This window comes from Medicago truncatula, chromosome 8 (genome assembly GCF_003473485.1).
Source record: "Medicago truncatula cultivar Jemalong A17 chromosome 8, MtrunA17r5.0-ANR, whole genome shotgun sequence".
Lineage (NCBI taxonomy): Eukaryota > Viridiplantae > Streptophyta > Magnoliopsida > Fabales > Fabaceae > Medicago > Medicago truncatula.
In genome coordinates this window covers 654152-674781 of record NC_053049.1, presented here as the reverse complement: position 1 = coordinate 674781, position 20630 = coordinate 654152, and the positions used below count along the sequence as shown (strand labels likewise).

Here is a 20630-nt window from a genome sequence, read left to right as displayed (position 1 = left end):
AAAACATCCATATAGAGATGTTGGGATTCGATCCCCGTGAGCTTAGCTCAGTTGATAGGGATATTGCATATTATATGCAGGAGTCGGGGTTCGAACTCCGAACACTCCACTTTTCCACAGTTAAATTGTGGGAGTTCTAACCACTAGGTTATTTGTCAAAAAAAAAAGATGTTGGGATTCGAATACAAATCACGAATCCCGATGTAACAATTTTAAATTTTTTATCAGTTTAGCCACGACTTGTGGAAAGAGGTTTAACTTGTTATTATCTTCAAAGAATACATAGATACGGTCAAAGATAAAAATTAGACTATAATATAAGTTAAGGAAAAATAGTTATATTGTTTTATTCACACCAAAAATAAGGAAAAATAGTTATATCATTTTGTTCACACCAAAAATATGGAAAAATAATTATATTGTTTTGTTCACACTGAAAATAAGGAAAAATAATCATATTGTTTTTTTCACTAATAAAAGGAAAAATAATTATATGTGTTATTAATTGGTTACCTCGAAAGAAAAGGAGTTTGTTGACTATGGTTGTGAAATGAATGAAAACTTAAATGAAATCAAGACCTAATAAATGCATAGACAAGCCATTAGCATGAGCCTACTTCTATATATTCAAAGCAATACTCTTTAATGCAATCACACCTTACACTTAATATTCATCCCTTCTCCATCACGATAATTGTACTTTGAATTTTTAAATCAAAAATTACATGTTCATTTGTTCTTCTAGTATGTTTTCCATAATTCGATCACGACATTATATTTTTATTTTCATGATTATCTGTGATCATAATATAACATAATCATTTCACATATAGGCTCAAATGTAGTTGGGCTTCCTCAAACATTGCATGAATTTTACGGCCTTCTTATATGTAGGAACTTCACCATAAAGCTTTTCAACTACCGCCCTCAAAATTCATTCTCATCTCTTTCATTTTGAGCATATATGAAATGATTATATTATGATCACCTATAACTATGCTATCATATCATGTTATCACACCTTGAATTCATTTGTTTCAATCGTACTTTATTGCTATAATTCGATCATGTCATAATATCTTATTTTCTTTCAAAATTCGAGCATGAGCCTACGTCTATATATTCAAAGCAACACTCTTTAATGCAATCACACCTTACACTTAATATCCCTCCCTTCTCCATCACGACAATTGTACTTTGAATTTTTAAATCAACAATTACATGTTCATTTGTTCTTCTAGTATGTTTTCCATAATTCGATCACGACATTATATTTTTATTTTCATGATTATATGTGATCATAATATAACATAATCATTTCATATATAGGCTCAAATGTAGTTGGGCTTCCTCAAACATTGCATGAAGTTTACGGCCTTCTTATATGTAGTAACTTCACCATAAAGCTTTTCAACTACCGCCCTCAAAATTCATTTTCATCTCTTTCATTTTGAGCATATATGAAATGATTATATTATATTACGATCACCTATAACTATGCTATCATATCATGTTATCACACCTTGAATTCATTTGTTTCAATCGTACTTTATTGCTATAATTCGATCATGTCATAATATCTTATTTTCTTTCAAAATTGACACTAACTGTCATGATGCTCCATGGTTAGGATGGATGTTATCCATGAATAGGGGACAGGCTGCAAATGCAAGTATGGCAGCCACTCTTTTGAAAAGAGGAGAACCGTTGCTTTGCGCATCAACAATCACAATATTTATAGATTATTTCCAATCATCTTAATCATTATTCGTACACGTAAAAAAAAAACTTAATCATTATTTTCTCCCTATAATCATGATAATGATAGTAGTCACCACGACACCTATTCAAACTTAGGTGACCTCTAGCCGCCTAATTGCACCTTTTGAGTTGCCTTCATTGCAACCTCTAACACCTTCTTTTATTGGGTGTAAAAGGGGCAAATTTAGTTTCACATTGCATGGTAGTCCTCAAATTTTTTTAGATACCCCTCCTACGGAGCTCAAGAATATGTTGGAGGACATTTTCGAGGTCTACATATACCTAATAATTTTTATTTAATTTTTGAGGCCTCTTTTTGTACCAAAAATAAAATCAGAGACTTTAAGAACATTTACTAATGTAGAAAACCTTTATTTATTGCATTATGTGGGACTTTAAACATTAAAATTGATGATACTCTTAACTTTAGCAGCTTACTACGTTTGGTGAAATGATAAAACATAAATGATGTTGGTGTAAAATTATTTGAGGGTTCTAAGTCATTGGGAATCGCTAACGCTTTTCCAGCTAAAATTGAAGGTGTTATATGTGTCATATAATTTGTTTCTAGGAGAGGTTGAGGAAATCTTTGACTTGAATGTGACTCCTCTTTGACTATTCAAGTTTTTAGTAATTCTTCTTTGGTTCTTTGGTGATTGCAGAATCGTTGGTAAATTGTCTCAATATCATTCAAGAATGCCTCTTTCAAGTATCTCATATATACAAATAAAGGCCTAGGGAAAGCTTTCACCTGCACAAGTGAATCAATTGGAGCACGTGCGAGGCGCATGTGTCCTGCACCAGGTGTGTGTCTATTGTACTTTTAGATCTCTATATGTTTAGAAGGCATGTTCAAGGATTGAGAGAAACCAATTTTCAAGAGTTAAGGAGATGGGGATTCACCTCGAAAACAAGATTAAAAGCATTTTTTTCATCATCAATCTATGTATAATTTCTCAAACTTATTGATAGTGTTACTCCCTTCGTCTCATATTAAGTGGTCCAGTTGAGTTTTTACGGATATTAATGAAAAGATTAATAATATCGATTTTAATGATAAAATATGTGTCATTTGCTAAAACACTATTATTAATTATAGTTAGTGGAGTAGTTATAAATGATTAAAATGCAATAAATAGAGGTATATTAGTGTAAAAAAATGTTGTATTTGTATTATGAGAAGGACAAACAATTGGGGACAAACAAAAATAGTAAAGATGACACATTTTAAAACAGATGTAATATTGATTATTACCCACTCCGGTCTTGAATGTAAGAAAGAAAAAAAAAAAACACACCTATTAGGAAAATTGATTGACTACATTTAAATCATGATAAAAAAATTATATTTTTCCAAGTTTTCCCTTGTTTTGCAATTATACATTTAAGTCAGTACATTTAAGTCTGACTTAAATGTATAATTCCAAGACAAAGGAAAACTTGGAAATACACTTAATGTATAATTGCAAAACAAGGGAAAATTTGGAAAAAATATAATTTTTTATCATGATTTAAATGTAGTCAATCAACTTTTTTAATATGTGTGATTTTTTTTTCTTCTTACATTCAAGATCGAAGGGAGTAATAATGAATACTCCATCTGTTTTAAAATATGTGTCATCTTTACTATTTTTGTTTGTCCTTTTTATAATACAAATACAACATTTATTTTCTTGAAATATAAAGTTGAAATTTTTTATTCCAAGGTTATCTCTATTTATTGCATTTCAATCATCTATATTTTTTTTTTGAACAATAAAAAATGGATTATAATAACAATGCAAGATGATATCAAAAGCACAAGGTGTGCCAAGATACCACCGCACACACCAGTTTACAACAAATACAAAGTGTCTATCCAATGCCTAAACACGACATAGGACTAGACCACCACATATGGTCACCAAAAACAAAACAAGCCTTTTTGGCTTTCAACCACCACAAGGAATAAAACTTTACTTTATCTAATAACTGATCTAAAGATGATTCCTTTTGCTTAAACAATCTAGCGTTTCTTTCATTCCATATAGTCCAAACGGTCAAAAGGCAAATAAGCTGAAGAAAAGACTGTCTTGATCTCACACCACCTGTATAGTGAATAAACTGAAGGAAAAAAAAACTCAAATATTTTAGTAAACAAAACAATCATCTATACTTATTCCACTAACTATAATTAATAAAAGTGGTTTAGTAAACGACAAATATTTTATTATTAAAATCAACACTATTAATCATTTCATTATAATACCCATGTAAAACTCAAATATATAGGACACCTAATATGACGCGGAGGGAGTAGAAGTAAAGACGAAAAATAAGTGTGTTTGATAGTATTTAAATAAATAAATAAATGTTCTATAAAAAATAATATAAATAAATGAGTTAATATTTAGATTTTTTTATTTATAGTTGAAATTCAAAAGATATAGTGCTATAAACTTAAGGATGGATATAACCTTTCGTTCTTTTGTAATATATATATATATATATATATATATATATATATATATATATATATATATAACCTTCTTTGCAGCTCCTTACATAATAACCATGAGTTCAATCTTACGAATGACAAATAAATGTCTTACATGTACTTTTGGTACTCTATTTTCATATATCTAAAATTTGGGTACATCTATTTTAAAATTAAGATTTTTTGTCCCTCTATTTCAATTTTTTTATGACTTATAATGCTCAAACAATTTTGAGGTCAACATTAATGATGTGCGAACATATTGAATAATCATTAATAACGAGGTAAATCACATGTTCACAAGTCACAAAAAAAAGTCATAAAATTTTATACATGTGCTTTGCCATATTATTGGTGATTTGATAAGTCATCAAAGTTGACCAAAGATGGGATGGCCACTGGGGATCAAAAGTTAGAAAAAAAAAAATGAATTAGATGGATAAAAAACTTAGTTTTAAAATAAAATTATTGGAAAAATTAATTTTTTTCTAAAAGAATAAAAAAATTAATTGAAAGGTGAGGATTCACTTTATGTCTCACAAATTTTATGGTCGTTGTTGTCAAACAATGTGAAAATTTCAGGTAGCACTTGAGTGATATTGTGGTTGGTAACATTGATTAATCAAGTGTCTTTCTTCTCTCTTTTTCACAAGATTTTTCTGATTTTTTTAGACTTATGACATTATGGTTGATGAATATCACCAATGTGACCAACCACTATGTCATTCAAGTGTTATCCGAAAATTTCATCTCTATAAAAAAAAACAGCATTCTTTGTCTCTTGCTGCTAGGGCCAGAAGGTTGGAAGAAAGTCATGAGGACCACACCTTCCAAGTCTAAGTTGAATAATGGATGGGAGATTCCAACAACAAAGATGGATACAAAATAATACAGTACGGAATGTTAATCTTTGACATGTACGTACGTAGTGCACTTGCTTTATTCTATAAAAATAAAAATTAAAAAGAAGAATACTTTATGTTTGATTGTTTTCTTCTATGGTATTTTCTAATATGCATGGAAGATAGAACTTTAAGCTATATTATTATTTATTTTGAAATGGAGTAAATAATAAGCAATTTGAAGTGAATGAATTAAATTATTTGTCACATGGTAATTGCTGCAGTGGGAAGGTGCAAGAAAAAATAGCAAGTGACAACTGTGAATGATAAGATGAGACTAACCTGAGTTATTTTTTATAGAGTTGATACTTTTTATTTCATGATATATTTAGGTCATTACAGATATATAGGACATTACAAAATAATAATAATACCTTTTCTTTGAGTAATTATAAATACATGTTCTTACATATATAACACTATAAATTAGTTTATTTTACAAATAAAAGTCCCATGCATATAAAATGGATCGGGTGATCTGAAGACCTGATTTTTCCATGATTAATAGTATTGATAATTGATTTATGAAGTCGTATCCTACTTGAATTTTAGTTTTATTGAGAGAACCAAATTCGATAACCGTACACAATTTAATACTCCTTTCGTCTGGGATTAACTGAGCTATTTACTCATTTCACATACATTAAGAAAAAATGTATAAATGAAGAAGAGAAAAATGATTTTAAGTGTTTTTGTTATGTATTGGTGGATTTTCTTCTATCATAAATGCAAAGTGGAATATATTGAATTAGTAATGATGAAAGTAATATTTATAATCAGAAAAAATAATTAATATTGTATTGAAAAGTGAAATGACTTAGTTACTTTAAGATAATATTTTTTTACAAATTAAAGACTCAGTTATTATGGGAGAAAGAGAGTATTTATTATAAATAAAATAAAAGATACTCCATCCGTCCCATAATAACTGAGCCATTTGCGAAAAAAAATGTCCCAAAATAACCGAGTCATTTCACTTTTCAATACAATATTAATTATTTTTTCTCTAATTAATACTAATTTCATTACTCACAATTCATTATATTCCACTTTGCATTTATGATAGCGGAAAATGCACCAATACTTAACAAGAGAATTTAAAATCATTTTTATCTCTCATTCATTTATACATTTTTCTTAATATGTGTGAAATGAGTAAATGACTCGGTTATTTTCTATAATTAACATAGTAACTTATACATAAATGAAAGACAAACGTGTAAAAAACTGCACCACATTTTTTTATGGCAAAACCAATCCTCTTAAATACAACATTCATAGATACAATATTGTTAGACATGACATTTTAAGCTCCTTATAGAAGGTTAGTAGCTCTAGTGCTAAGAAGCCAATATTGTTAGAACAAGTTTTTCCCATGTTTGACCAATTTGCTTGAATCAGTTTTAAATGTTGCATGTCTCACAATAAAAGCTATGGTCAATAATCACCCAAGCGGGGATACTCTAGTCAAGTCCACACATAGATGTTTCCTTCCTACCCACCCGTACACCATAAGATTTGCTCAACTAAGTGACGATCTTCCTTCTTATGGGTCAGTAAAAAGTTCACATATGTCTCATTCTTCACAGATACTCCTGCCCGCCTTAACATATAAAAAATGACATCTCTAACAAAGTCACGACGATATTTGAATTTGGGAAGCTCCTTATAGTGAACTACATGCTCCCCAAAGGTATCCAAACATGCTTTAGGGCAAATAGGTCACACCTCGTCAATAGGAAATAATGAAATCATGAGACAAAATACGAGGATAGTATGATACTCTACTGATGATATATGTTGGCATAAGCCATCAATATGGATAGTTAAAAGAAAATTTTGAGCATGTTTTGTTCGCAAACAACCAAAACTACTTTCTATCTCGTGGTCATGTCAAACTTCACTTCCACATCCTTAACATTTCTACTAAAAAGGACACTCACCAAAACATGTTGTGCTTAGGAGGAACAATGTCATTGCTAGTAAAACTGATAAAGTCAAAATCGAGAATCATAACACAAATACTATCCAAAGCATGGTCAAAATCAGTGTCCATACTGCTTATACCAATGTTTCTCAATATATGATCTTTAAGCACCCTATATTGATCCCTAGAAGTCACAAAAGTTGTATAAGGAAGCCAATTGTCGAGTATATACCCAACCCTAATAGGTCAAGAAACCACCCTACATTAATTGAAGATAGTCAAAGAAGGGACCTCCACCAACAAAAATGTATTCAACCAACCCTCTTAAATCTTTATCAAACATCATAGCCGCCTCCTCTATGTAAATCGGTTGGACGTCATTAGACAAAATAAAAGTTTGGTGATACCCATGCATGATCGAAGTAGAAGAAGCTCACTCTAAGGATCACTTAGCTGTGGAAGAAAATGCATTAACTCAACAGTCCTGGAAGCTCTCTTCATTGTTGTCCCTCGGATAAAACCTTGATCTCGACTCACAACCCTTCCGAGCAATTTCACCCGCAATGTCAGCCTCAGCCTCCTAATGTCCAAAGGAGACAACATTCACGTTGCTTATTTCCATCACATAAAGGCCAAAATATTTTAGTTTTACAAATATTCAATTCAAAACCTAACCTTGGCCCAAACTCTTGAATGATGTTAATTATATTGTATTAGCCATCCCATCCGAACCTCCTACAATAGTCTCATCATCAAGATATAAGCATGAAGAAGAAGCTTGTAAATGTCTCTGATTTGATGTATAAGAGGGTGTAACACATGAGCAAAAAAGAGTGGCCTCAACGGGTTGCCTTGTTGCACTCTAGTGGCTGACATAACGTGTCCAGCTCAAATGAATAACCTCATTGTCTTACCATAAAGAGACTCAACCCATAAAGAAATATACGAGCATCTCAGACTCACCTGATGCAGCAATGCCGACGTGTCTATCAAGTTGAAAGCATTCGAGAAATCTATCGTGAGCATAGATAAAAAACCATCTCCATGTTGTTAGCTCAACACCTTATTGATACTATGCAAAATGGCCTTGCACCACCTGATATGCTAATATCAAACTGAAAAGTCATTGAGATATTGTCCAAAACCATCCAACATACCGTCAATCAACTTAACAAGGCCGTGTGATTAATTCGTTGCAAATCTATTTGGTGATTTTGTTAAAATTTGTGACCAAATTTATTTGTAAGAATTCTATTATTAATTAATTACCTTATGTGAATGATTAATAAATATTTTATTCATACATCTTATTAATTACATTGCAACACATTATATAATTTTGTTTTAACTATTAGTAGTCTATGACCATAACCAAATACATACTCAAATAACCTCGTATAAGAAGGGGTAATATGGCGATCTAAATTCAAATATGCACTCTACATTAAAATATTGTCACAACCAAATCACTTACCACAATCAAATATAATAAAGCACTTGTGTAGAACTTTGTCACCGTTATAACATCTTCCCTTAAAATCTTGAGACCAATAAAAAAGAAATTAAAAAAAAAAATATCGCATGACCAAGTTGTTTTTAAAAGATAAAATATCCCTTTATAAAATTAATTTCACAAAATTCGTGATTCCAATTTCCAAATAAAAATAAAAAATAATGTCACAACAGCACATGCATAAGCAGAGAGCACAAACAGACAAAGAGAGAATCAAAATCAAAATTCATTCATATCACATTACACAAATATCAATGTAACATATTTATTCTATATGAAATAGGTAGGTTTGGTCCCTTTCAAACTCATGTAACCATAAACCATTCTAGGTAATTATTTATTACCACCAACAACTCTTGTTACTCTCAAAACCTAACAAATTTTTTAGTTCTTTTTTGCATTTGGATCTCTTCTCTGTTTTCCACCTTCTTTCAAGACTTGTAAGTTCCGTGTAACTCTCCCTTGTGAGTTTTCAAGTTATTTATATTTATTTTTATATGATTGAGATATATTTCATCCTTCAAAGTTTAACCTAATCTTTATTAGTTCTCTCTTATTTTTCTTGAGCTTCTTTATTTTTTTTTTTAACTGTGAAATCTTGCTAGAAGGTAATATATATTGCTAGTAATTTATTTTAATGTAATTTTGTTAGAGCTTCTGTTTTTAGTTATGTGTTATTTTTGTTGAACTTCTTTATTTTTATTTTTCTACCTTTGCATGCTATTTTAATCTGTGTTACTATAATGTAATATATTGCTAATGATTATGTTTAATTTGATTCCTATAGGTAAAAAAAGGAAGAGAAATTCGTGTTACTATGAGTTCTGAAACTATACCACAAATTCAGCACATAATCAACATTCCAGAAATCATTGAACCTATGTTACATGAAAAATGTTGCATTTACAAGGTTCCTCACCATGTTCTGAAGTTGAATGAAGATGCTTATACACCAAAGTTTATCTCAATAGGTCCTTTTCACAGTCAAAATCCACAACTAAATCAAGAGAAACAGAAACAAAGGTATTTTCATGCATTTTGGAAACGTTTATCTAATAAACAAACTTTAGCTTTGGTACAATATAAAGCTTTTCTTGAAGAAAACCGAAAAAATATTTGTAATTGTTATTCCAAACAAGAACTTTGTACGGATGAGAAGTTTTTGGAAATGATTTTGTTAGACTCAGTTTTCATAATGGAACTTTTTTTGAGAAAAGTTAAAGAATCTGAACAGGAAAATGATTTCATGTTTAAAACATCATGGATTTACAAAATGACACAAAGAGATTTGTTGCTGCTTGAAAATCAAATTCCCATGTTTGTTTTGGAGGAATTACACAGAGGGGTGTTATTAGTTGAAAATAATGGTTGCAATAGCAATAAGGAAAATTGTGTTAGTTTTATTGATCTTGCTTTTAAATACTTTGAAGATTATTATCCTCAAAAGTTAATAAGTCAAAAATTGGAGTTGACTCAAAATTGCAAATCTTGCAACCATTTCACTGATTTGATTAGATATACTTATCTTCCAAGAGAAATTCAAGTAAAGGGTGTGAATCCATCAAAAAGTTTCGCACCTTTTAGATCGGAATATGTACTAAGAACAGCTACAAAGTTGAGTGAAGCTGGTATTAGTTTCGAGAAACTTCAAGGTAGAAGCTATTGTGACTTAAAGTTTAAGAAGACACCAATTTTGAGCTGGTTTTTGTGCTTAGGTTGTGTACCATGTTTTAAATTTGTGGAATCTAAGTTACAAATCCCGCATTTGAATGTAGACCAAGCAACAGAATGTGTTCTTAGGAACCTAATCGCATTTGAACAATGTCACTATTCAGAGCAACCTTTCATATGCAACTATGTTTCTTTAATTGATTCTTTGATTCATACACACGAAGATGTTGAGTTGTTGGTTGACACAGAAATCATTAGCCATGAACTTGGAAGTCATGCAGAATTGGCAACATTGGTTAATGGTCTATGCAAATATGTTGTGGTGACATCAAATTGTTATGGAAAGATCATTAAAGAAATGAATGAACATTATAATAACTGGTGGAAACATTATATGGGAATGTTGAGATCAGTGTATTTTCGTGATCCTTGGAGAATCAGTTCAACTGTTGTTGGAATTGCAATTTTCTTATTTGCTGCTGTCAATTTTCTTAGAGTTATTGGTGTATTTCGTTTGAAGTAGTTCTTAGTACTAGTTGATTTTGTTAGAATTTCCAAACATATCTTATTATTTTTCATGAATTATATGTTATGTAATGTTAACATTCACAGTTTGTATGAATATATTTCTTAGTGAAAGTACTGCATTTGCATAGTACAGATGCTGGTGATTAAATCATGTATGAAATTTTGGTCCTGGCTAACGATGAAAGAATCAATTGATTTTCACATGTAGAATTCTTTGCCGTTGTGAAAATAGGACTTCCATCTATACGAATTAAACACTATCATTGTAGCATAGCATCTCACGCTTATGCTTCGTTGTTGTTTTCTTCTCGCATATGTAATATGTTTGATCTTTAACCTCATCTCATTTTCCCTCAATGGAAAACGCCTCATTTTGTTATGAAATAGAGAAATACTACATTCTTTGATACTAGATATATAAATAACAATATAAATTATTCAAATTAAATCACCTGGAATTACATAGAACAAATTTGGTATAATGTTTTGTTATTTCAACAACCATTTCTATGATAATTTTTGTGATAACCATAAATTTACAAAGAAAATCAGATATTAACAAAAGAACCAAAACAATAGAGAGAAAATAGAAACATAATGTGAATATAAAAAAAAAAGTTGTGGAAAAGATATTATATAAATACCATTTCTTCTTTTATAATTACATCTTATGACCAGGGGCGGACTTAGACTTTCAATATTGGTGTGGCTAAAATATCAAAGCAACTATGACTCCGTTTGGATTGACTTATTTTGAGCATATGTGGACTTATCTACTCCCATAAGCCTTTTTAAAGGTGTTTGGGTAAGTAAATAAAAATAGTTTATCATAGTTTCATAAGCTGCTTATGCCATATTTTAATAAGCCTAAATTTTCAGCTTACCCTCCGGCTTAACAAGGAGCTTATGAATTTATGTAACCTCCTTCGATTCTCTCTGGATCCACTTTTTCAAAACATATATTTTAGTTATAATGTTAGTTATCTTTGCCAGTGCATGAGTAACAAAATTGCTATATACTTATCTTACTAAATTAACACACGCAACTAAGATTTTTTTTTTGAAGTAAGTTTTTTATTATTTTTTTTGTTACGTAACAAAATGAAACTGAATATTAATATTTTTCCTATATGAATATTTTTTTTGTTACGTAACTATACTTATCTAATGTTAATTTTGTCTTATATGAATATTGATATTTTTTTAAGGACGAATATTGATTATACTATATAATTATAATTAATATATTATAATATTGTTTTTTACATCTTGATTAATTTTACAAAAAAAAATCTTGATATTCTGGTTCGATTCTTTGATTTTTTTGTTAAATTAAAAATATTTAAAATTTCGATAATTGCTTATGTGATATCACATTCAAACACTTCAATTTATGTAAGTACTTTTTTGTGTACATATTCAAACATAAATAGCTTATTAAGTATAAGAACTTATGATGTAAACTCTAATGTTATAAGTCATAATGCTATAACCATCTATATAAACTGTGTATCTAAACGGAACCTATATATTAACAAAGCGAATTAATCACAATAGCAAGATTGGGTTGGACGTGTCCTATTTATCAATATGCCACAAGTTCGATTTGCTGCAACCATTTCTATGTTAATCATTTAAAAAAAATGTTAAAAACTAGAACTAGAATACAAAGTGTTGGACCCATGGTGATAGTACAAGTGCTTTTTATCACCACTAGACCAAGTAAGAATAGATGAAACAAAATACAACATATTTTATATATTATTCATTATTTAAGTCTAATATATGAAAGAAAAAAAATTTATTCTCTCTTATCCGAATAATTTATTTTAATCCTTTATTCATTATCTATTCTCAGCTAAAATGAACTGATGGTACCAATGGCACAAATGGCCAACAACACCCAATTATTTCCCCATTACCGAATAATCAAATCATGTGAAATGGGGGGACCCTAATAATGAGATCCAGCAGAAAAGGGAGAAATAATAGTGTGGAGATGAGTTCTAGACTCTAGTATGCTCTATTTAAATATATAAGTGTTATTTGAACAGCTATTTTTATTGATAATTTAAATATACAAAGAAATATAAGTGTTGAAATAATATAATATGAATATGAAACATAAAATTGTCATAAAAGTTGTCACAAAATAGTTGTTCAAATAACATTTATCATTTAGATAATGCTCAATTTAGTCCAATTAGATCCATGAAAGCAAGACATGTGGTTAAAAACAACATCCAAATGCTGATATTTGAAATTAAAACAACAAATATTTGTGTTGATAAAAAGAATTAACGAATTACTTATCCTTTCTTCCTTTTATCGCCGTCTCTGGCTTCCTCCTCCGTCACAAACAATCCATTGTTGCCCTTCTCCTCTTCCACACCCTTCTTCTTCAACCACGTTCAAGCTACATCCAAGTTTCAATTCAATTCATCAATGAATTTCTCCTTTTTATATCTCTAAACCTTCACCAATTATCGTTTCTGAATTATTGTTATAGAGAGAGATGTTACATGATTTGTTATGTTTTCATTAAACAAATAATTGTTGTTTTAATTATAAATCTCATCCATTATTATTTTTTTTTTTTTGCCACTTATGCATCCATATTCTAAAAGAACTAAATACAGCATTGCATAAATGAAGCATATCGGGGACTGTTGCAAAGGTCACAAGAAAATGGAGTTTCTTGTTTCTTCCATTTACAAACAATACTATTATTATATTCAAAAGTGTAATAAAACTCGTCATCGCTTACCTACCATGTTTTAGTGAAAAAAAATAGTTTTAGTGAAAAACTTTTAGTGGTCAATATGTTACCTACCATGTTCCTTAAAAAAAGGGACTTTTTACCATGTGAATTTAATTTTTTGATAAACCATGTGAATTAATTACCACGATCATTTAGGAGTATCATATTTAGTTGTATATTTTAATATAGACAATGCTAATCGGTGCCTCCGGGACACAAGATAATGAACAATAAATAGCCATTAAATAAATGGATCTCACTTTATTAATCTCAATTAAAGTGTAATATATGTCAACTAATTAAAATTAATAAAAACTATATTCAATACTCTTTTCAATTCTCAAAGCCACGACTATTATTATACAAACGCGTCATTTCCATTCCATCTGTTTATACAACCAAATAATTGTCATCATCATCACTACTATATTCAATTCTGTAAGTATTATTCAAACTTTTTTTTTTTTTTACGCTATTTCTTTCATACGCTCAATTTATTGGAAGTCCTAATTTATTGGAAGTCCCAATTTATTAGGTATTATTCAAACTTCTTTTTTTTTTGCTTCTTGTTTTTATACGTTGTTGTTTTTACATCACGTAAAAAAAATCCCTTAAGTACAATTTGCAGGGAAAAATTATTAAGAAATGAAGGGCGGATATAATGGGAGTGCTTTCCGAAATTCAAATCACAAAGGAAAATAATGAGAAGCACGCGCGCATGTGATATTTAGCTGTGTAAAGGAAAGAAAATTTGAGGTATTCTTATTTTAATTAGTTGACATATTTTATATTTAATTAAGATGAATTAAGTGAGATCCATATATTTAACCTGTGTCCCCGGAACACTGATTAGTAGCACCCTTAAATATATTAAAAAGTTTGACTAATGGTTGAGGTTAAAATTTGTTAACTAATCAATGCACATGTTTCCTTTAGATGTGCTTATAAATAATGCGCCAGTAAGTAGATAAGGCATTAAATGGGACGATTTCACGTGGAACACACTTTCTCATCCCTGTTGTTGCGTGTAAGTGTGAGTTATATGTCCCACATCGGATAAAAGAGTAAAGGTTGAACACCTTATAAATAAGAGGACCCATAAACCTATTGCCTTAAAGTTTTGGGTAAGAGTGTGGCGTCTCTCTTGCTTGTGCGGTAGTTCTAGCATTGATGTGGGTGGTCCCCCATAGCTCCCCCATGACCCAACAGTGATATCAGAGCCCCGGTTCGACAAAGGGTACGATCGAGGCAGCCAGTCCGTTTGCGCAGAAAGCAGCAACAGCGGTACAAGCAGTGTCGGTCCGTTTGCGGAGAAACCAACAACGACGATACAAGTAAGAGCTTCCGCTTAAAGGGGGAGCTGATGAATTGATGGACTCACACTTGAGGGGGAGTGTTGTTGTGTGCAAGTGTGAGTTATATGTCCCACATCTGATAAAAAAGTAAATGTTGAACAACATATAACCCATAAACCTATTGCCTTAAGGTTTTGGGTAAGAGTGTGGTGTCTCTCTTACTTGTGCAGTTGTTCTAGCCTCAATGTGAGCGGTCCTCATAGCTCCCCCATGACCCAACAACCCCCAGACTCCAACCATTTATGTATAAAAAGTTATTCATTCATCTCATATTAGATGACATGTTTGATAACGTGCACTCTTGATCTAATAAATTTTGACCTTATTTTTCTAATAATATTAAAAGATAAATATAAAGTGTTGGTTCGATTTGTCTCGACAAATATTTTCAAAATATTAAATTTTCATAATTTTTTTAATAGATAATTAAAAATATTAAAGATAAAAAATATGTATTGATATGTGTGACAGAATCAACTGTATCACTTAATATGGGACATATGAAATATTTTAGGCAAAATTACACTTTTGGTCCCTTAACTTAATTTTAGGTAACAATTTGGTCCTTTATCTTTTTTTCATTTCAATTTGGTCCTTTTTGTCCATTTTCATATACATTTTCAAGCTTCAAATTTAATATTCTTATGCAAACATAGATGAGGATCATAGATTTGAAGACTGAAGGACCATAAGAAAATAAAATAAAAATGGACAAAAAGGACCAAATTGAAATGAAAAAAAGATAAAGGACTAAACTGTTACCTGAAATTAAGTTAAGGGACTAAAAATGTAATTTTATCAATATTTTACTACCATACCTACGCACTTCATTATCCGGTCCCACAACACTTTTTTTTTTGGTCAAAAAAATCATAAACTTTACAAATTATTCTTCATTTTCGTAAAAAAAAAGGCAAGTTTGACAATAAAGACAACATTTCTTATACATTTTAGTACTTAATTACGTTCCTTCAGGAAAAAAAAAAAAAGTACTATTACGTAAGTATTTTTCAATTAAAGTGAATAAGCGGTTATACCAAAAAAACACGAATAAGCGAAGTGTTTGGAGCATACTTGTACAACATTTCAGATTTGTCATATAAAACAATACTTAGAATAACGAATACAAACATTCTAGAGTTGGAGCTACCACACTAGAGAACTTCCACCACTCATGTTTCATTATATAAGTGAGATTTATATGTCTTGAGATGTTAGATTTTGTCTTGGTTGTTTCTCGTTTTGGGTTTTGAGTCGATTATATAATTTTTTAATGCTTATTAAACATTGCATTATATATAGAAGGGTTTGAACTACAAACACACCGCTTATTCATCTTTATGGATGAATTTTTAGTTGTTAGATTACTTGGTAAAAAAAAATCTAGAAGTTAATATAGAGTTAGTTAAAATTTAGTTAGTTAGGGTTTATTATTAGATAGTTAGAGCATCCACCAAGAAAGTAAATATGCATCTTTATTGTGAGTGAAAAAATTGAATACTTGTAGATTTTAGAGAATAATGTATATGGATCTTAGATTTGAAATTAGAAAACCTATATACAAATTAATTAAAAAAACAAAAATGACGTAAAAATAAAACTAAATTGTTGCATGAAATTAAATTAAGAGATTTTGTAAAATAAAAAAAAAACTATTTGAGGTGCTGGATTGGAGTGAGTATGTGTTTATTAAGTATTAACCTTAAAAATTTGAAAAATAAATGACGTGTAACATATAAGGCCTACTTAAGCAATTAAAACAGATGGCTCTATTATGGATACTTAGTTTGTTAATTTCTCAGAAACTCTATATATAGAATTTCATGAATCCATTTACCATCTTTTATCAAATCATCTGATATGAATTATAAGGAATTTTTCTTTGTATCAAGCTCTCATGCCACTTCACAATAATTCCATACCTCATGTGAACAACATAATATGGAGAGTGAAGGAAGAGGTGATGATAATTGATTGCATATAAATGCTCCTGAGCAAGGGATGTCCCATCCATCTTTCCATATGACGTATCCATATAATCTCATCCCACCTCATCACACATACGAAAGCAAATAATTATTGAGCTATATTTGTGAATTGGTTTTATTTCATGATGGATCGATCATGGTCAAAATTGTAGTAATTAGATTAATTAATTTACTCCGTATAGCGCATTTGGAGGCAGTGGTATGAAGACTTAATATCAGTCAACACTCATTGAGTCTTTTAGCAAACAATAAAAGCACACAACCATATATAGTATACCTGGTCACAAATATTGCTCAAGTGAAGCTCACTACGATTCCTATCTACCAACCAACAGGTTCAAAATCTATGTTCATTTCTCATCTTGTTTTTCAATTCTTATTCTATTTTGGTTTTTCATTTTATTCTACTAATTAATAATTTCTTGTCCTTACATATATGTTTTGTCATTAATTAGCAAGTTTTCTTCAGCATAATATATATGTGCATGCATAATTATTTGTCAATAATTCGTTTGTCTTTTATATAATTGATTTAGAGGGTATTTTAAATATCGTTAGACATATTAATTTTAAAGTGATTGAGTTAATAATGAGATAGATATGTGATTTCAGGGGGATATATATATTTTTTGAATTATAAGATAGGTAATGGATGATAATGTTTAAAGATAATAAAAAATAAGTTGTCTCTTTAGCTCATTTGATAGGAACATTGCATAATATATGCAAGGATATAGATTCGAATCCCTGACACTCAACTTCTCCACATTCAAAATATGTGAGCTTCAGCCACTAGACTACTTAAAAAAAAAAACTTAATTGTATTTTTAATCTGTCCTATTTTATCATGTTCACGAAAATAACCTCCCTATTTAAATCAATTTTGGTCTCTCAATTCTCATTTTTGGCATTTTGGTCACAATTCGTATTTTTACCCCCAAAATGATGCTCCCCCCTCCACCCAAAAAAAGTTAGTAAATTTTGGCCTCAAAAAATGATATTTTCTCTTCGAATTTTGTTCTTCTCCCAATTGTTTTTGCTCGCTCTCAACTGAAAAGACGTAATTGCTCATGTACGACTTAACTCACGCTAGTGTTAATCCTGTTGTCTTCGGATATATCAGTAGCTGCTTGAGTTAAATCACGCAAAGATATACACTAGCGTGAGTTAACTCACGCAACGTGAGTTAAGTCACGCAGAATTAATATTAGCGTAAGTTAACTCACGCTGGAGCATTTTTGGAAGTTTGATTGGGAATGAGCAAAACAAATTGGGAGAAGAGCAGAATTCTTTCTCCTCATATTCAAAATTCAGGCCATCATTTTTACAGGCTAAAAGTCTAAGTTGTGACAATAATTGCAACATAAGTGATATTTGAGGGACCAAAAAGTTTAAGGAGAACTATTTTTGTAAGCGTGATAAAATAGGGGAATCAAAAATAGATGGCATGAATAAAACTATGATTAGAAAATATGGGAGTAATGCCCAGCCGACCTAAGATATCACCCCATAACATTCACTTACAAATAATTGAGAAGATAATCACATCCTTTCCCAATTTTCAAAAATTAAATCTTTATTTAACTTTTTTTTTTTTGAAAAGTGAAGATACTCGTAAAATTCATTGCGTTAAGTGAAAAAGGAGTCATCGACTTGGGTTCCTAAGATAAATGAGTTCGGACGACTCGACTAGTGTACACCCCTAACTAAAACGTAATCAATCGGTACATATACACTACAAATAACCATCTATATATTGATATGATACAAGTATTAAAGTTTTCTGGTTGCTCAAAATGATCCTCACATGTCACAGGGAAAAATAATATTATGGCACATGCTAATACTTCTGCTGCTGGTTTATCTGAAACTGAATATGAAATGGTGAAACAAATCATTGACATTGGAGTCCTAGAAAAGTTAAGTTTAGCAGAATGTAGCATCTACAAGGTTCCTCACAATCTCCGAAAAGTGAAACAAGAAGCTTACACTCCTGAATTAATCTCAATTGGTCCAATTCACCTTGGAAATGAAGAACTTCAACCAATGCAAGAACACAAAAAAAGGTATTTCCTTTTCTTCTATGAGCGTTTATCTCAATTCAATCAACAATCCATGATCAAGATCTACAAACTCTATCTCGAAAGCAAAGAACAACAAATAAGAAAATGTTATGCAGAGAAATTTCCCAACATAAGCAAAGAGAAATTTGTGGAAACAATTTTGTTGGATGCTGTTTTCATCATGGAACTTTTGTTGAGAAACAGTTCATGGAAGTCGGATACATCAAAACATGAACATGAATACAAGCAATCCAAGTCATTTAGATGGAAACATAGTGATGATTACATTCTAACACAAGCTTGGCTCAGCAAAAGCATCACAAGGGACTTGATTTTGTTGGAAAATCAGATACCATTTTTTGTATTGATGGATCTTTACCAAACTGTCGTCCCTAACGGCGACAAAAAAGAAGACCATGCAAGTTTTCATGATCTTGCACTTGAGTATTTTGCATTCTATGACACTCAGAAATCGGCATCACTTGAAACTAAGCTTGGTGATGTTGGTAGTGGTAATTCAGTTTCCAAGAAAAAACATTGTGATAAATCTATGAGCAGTAACCATATGTTTCAAGTTCCTAAACATTTCACTGATTTGATAAGGTTTTTTTACCTTCCAGCTGATTTAACTGATTTAGAAAAGAGTGGTAGTTCTCATACTTTTCCAAGAACAGTAACAAAGTTAATAGATTCTGGTGTGAGTTTTGAGAAATTCCCGGGGAGAAGATTACTAGACATAAAATTTGAGAAGAAACAGTTTCTAAGTTATTTTCTCTGCTTAGGTTGTTTACCTTCTTTTTCATGTTTGAACAATTTCAAAGCACGTCTAATGATTCCGCAATTGAAGGTTGATCACACAACAGAATGCGTTCTAAGGAACCTCATTGCCCTAGAACAATGTCAGTATCAAGAACAACCTTATATATGCAATTATGTTTCACTTGTTGATTCTCTTATACATACACAAGTTGATGTTGATTTGTTGGTCGAGAAGGAAGTGATTGTGCATGAAATGGGAAGTGACAAAGAAGTTGCAATGCTTGTTAATGGTCTTTGCAAACATGTTGTTGTGAATTCAACTTGTTACTATGATACTATTAATAAGCTTAATAACCATTATCAGAATATTTGGAACCGTACCATGACTACATTATGGTTGGTGTATTTTAGAGATGCTTGGAGAGCTAGTTCTACTTTGGTTGGGATTGCTTTTCTTGTTTACACTGCATTCAACTTTGTACGTCTTGCCAAGATTCTTTTCTACTAGACAAACTTGAAAATGTATAATTCATGGTTTGAATTATTATCATAACTAGATTTATGTGTGTGCGCGCACGCGCGGTATGGATAGTTTTTTTGTTGTTGTTGAAGTGTTATGTGTTTGCTTGTTTACTCTATGAATTAATGAATAAATGGTATCTATCTATCTATATATCTATATATCTACTAATGCTTGGATTATGCCTACGTGACACCTCTATAAATCAATTGCACTATGTTTTTAAAATTACTCTTATCTCTTTAAAGAATAGTATTAATTAGTTATTGTCAAATTCATGAGTTATAGAAGATCAACAACCATAACCAAATAACATAATTAATTTATTTATATTAAAATGAGATACCTTTTTCTACTTAAAAAAACATACCTCAACATGTAAAAGATGAAGAATAAAATCCATCTC

General features: G+C 30.5%; 2 protein-coding genes across 6 annotated transcripts; both read left to right on the top strand.

Annotated features, from left to right (window-relative positions):
* The first annotated feature begins 8815 nt into the window (after positions 1-8815).
* On the top strand, positions 8816-10929 carry LOC25499994 (UPF0481 protein At3g47200). Of its 5 annotated transcripts, XM_024771858.2 has the most exons (3): positions 8865-9019; positions 9367-9602; positions 10095-10929. In XM_024771858.2, exons 2-3 carry the CDS (start codon positions 9397-9399, stop codon positions 10771-10773), a joined length of 885 nt encoding a protein of 294 aa, XP_024627626.1. In that variant the 5' UTR covers positions 8865-9019; positions 9367-9396; the 3' UTR covers positions 10774-10929. The 5 variants fall into 5 exon arrangements, with proteins under 5 accessions (XP_039685604.1, XP_024627626.1, XP_013443756.1 ...); XM_039829670.1 differs by having other exon boundaries at positions 8816-8908; positions 9367-10929; XM_013588302.3 differs by having other exon boundaries at positions 9367-10929.
* A 6136-nt stretch (positions 10930-17065) lies between these two features.
* Positions 17066-20383, top strand: LOC25499995 (UPF0481 protein At3g47200). Its single transcript, XM_013588303.3, has 2 exons — positions 17066-17217; positions 18699-20383. Exon 2 carries the CDS (start codon positions 18713-18715, stop codon positions 20210-20212), a length of 1500 nt encoding a protein of 499 aa, XP_013443757.1. The 5' UTR covers positions 17066-17217; positions 18699-18712; the 3' UTR covers positions 20213-20383.
* Positions 20384-20630: the final 247 nt, after the last annotated feature.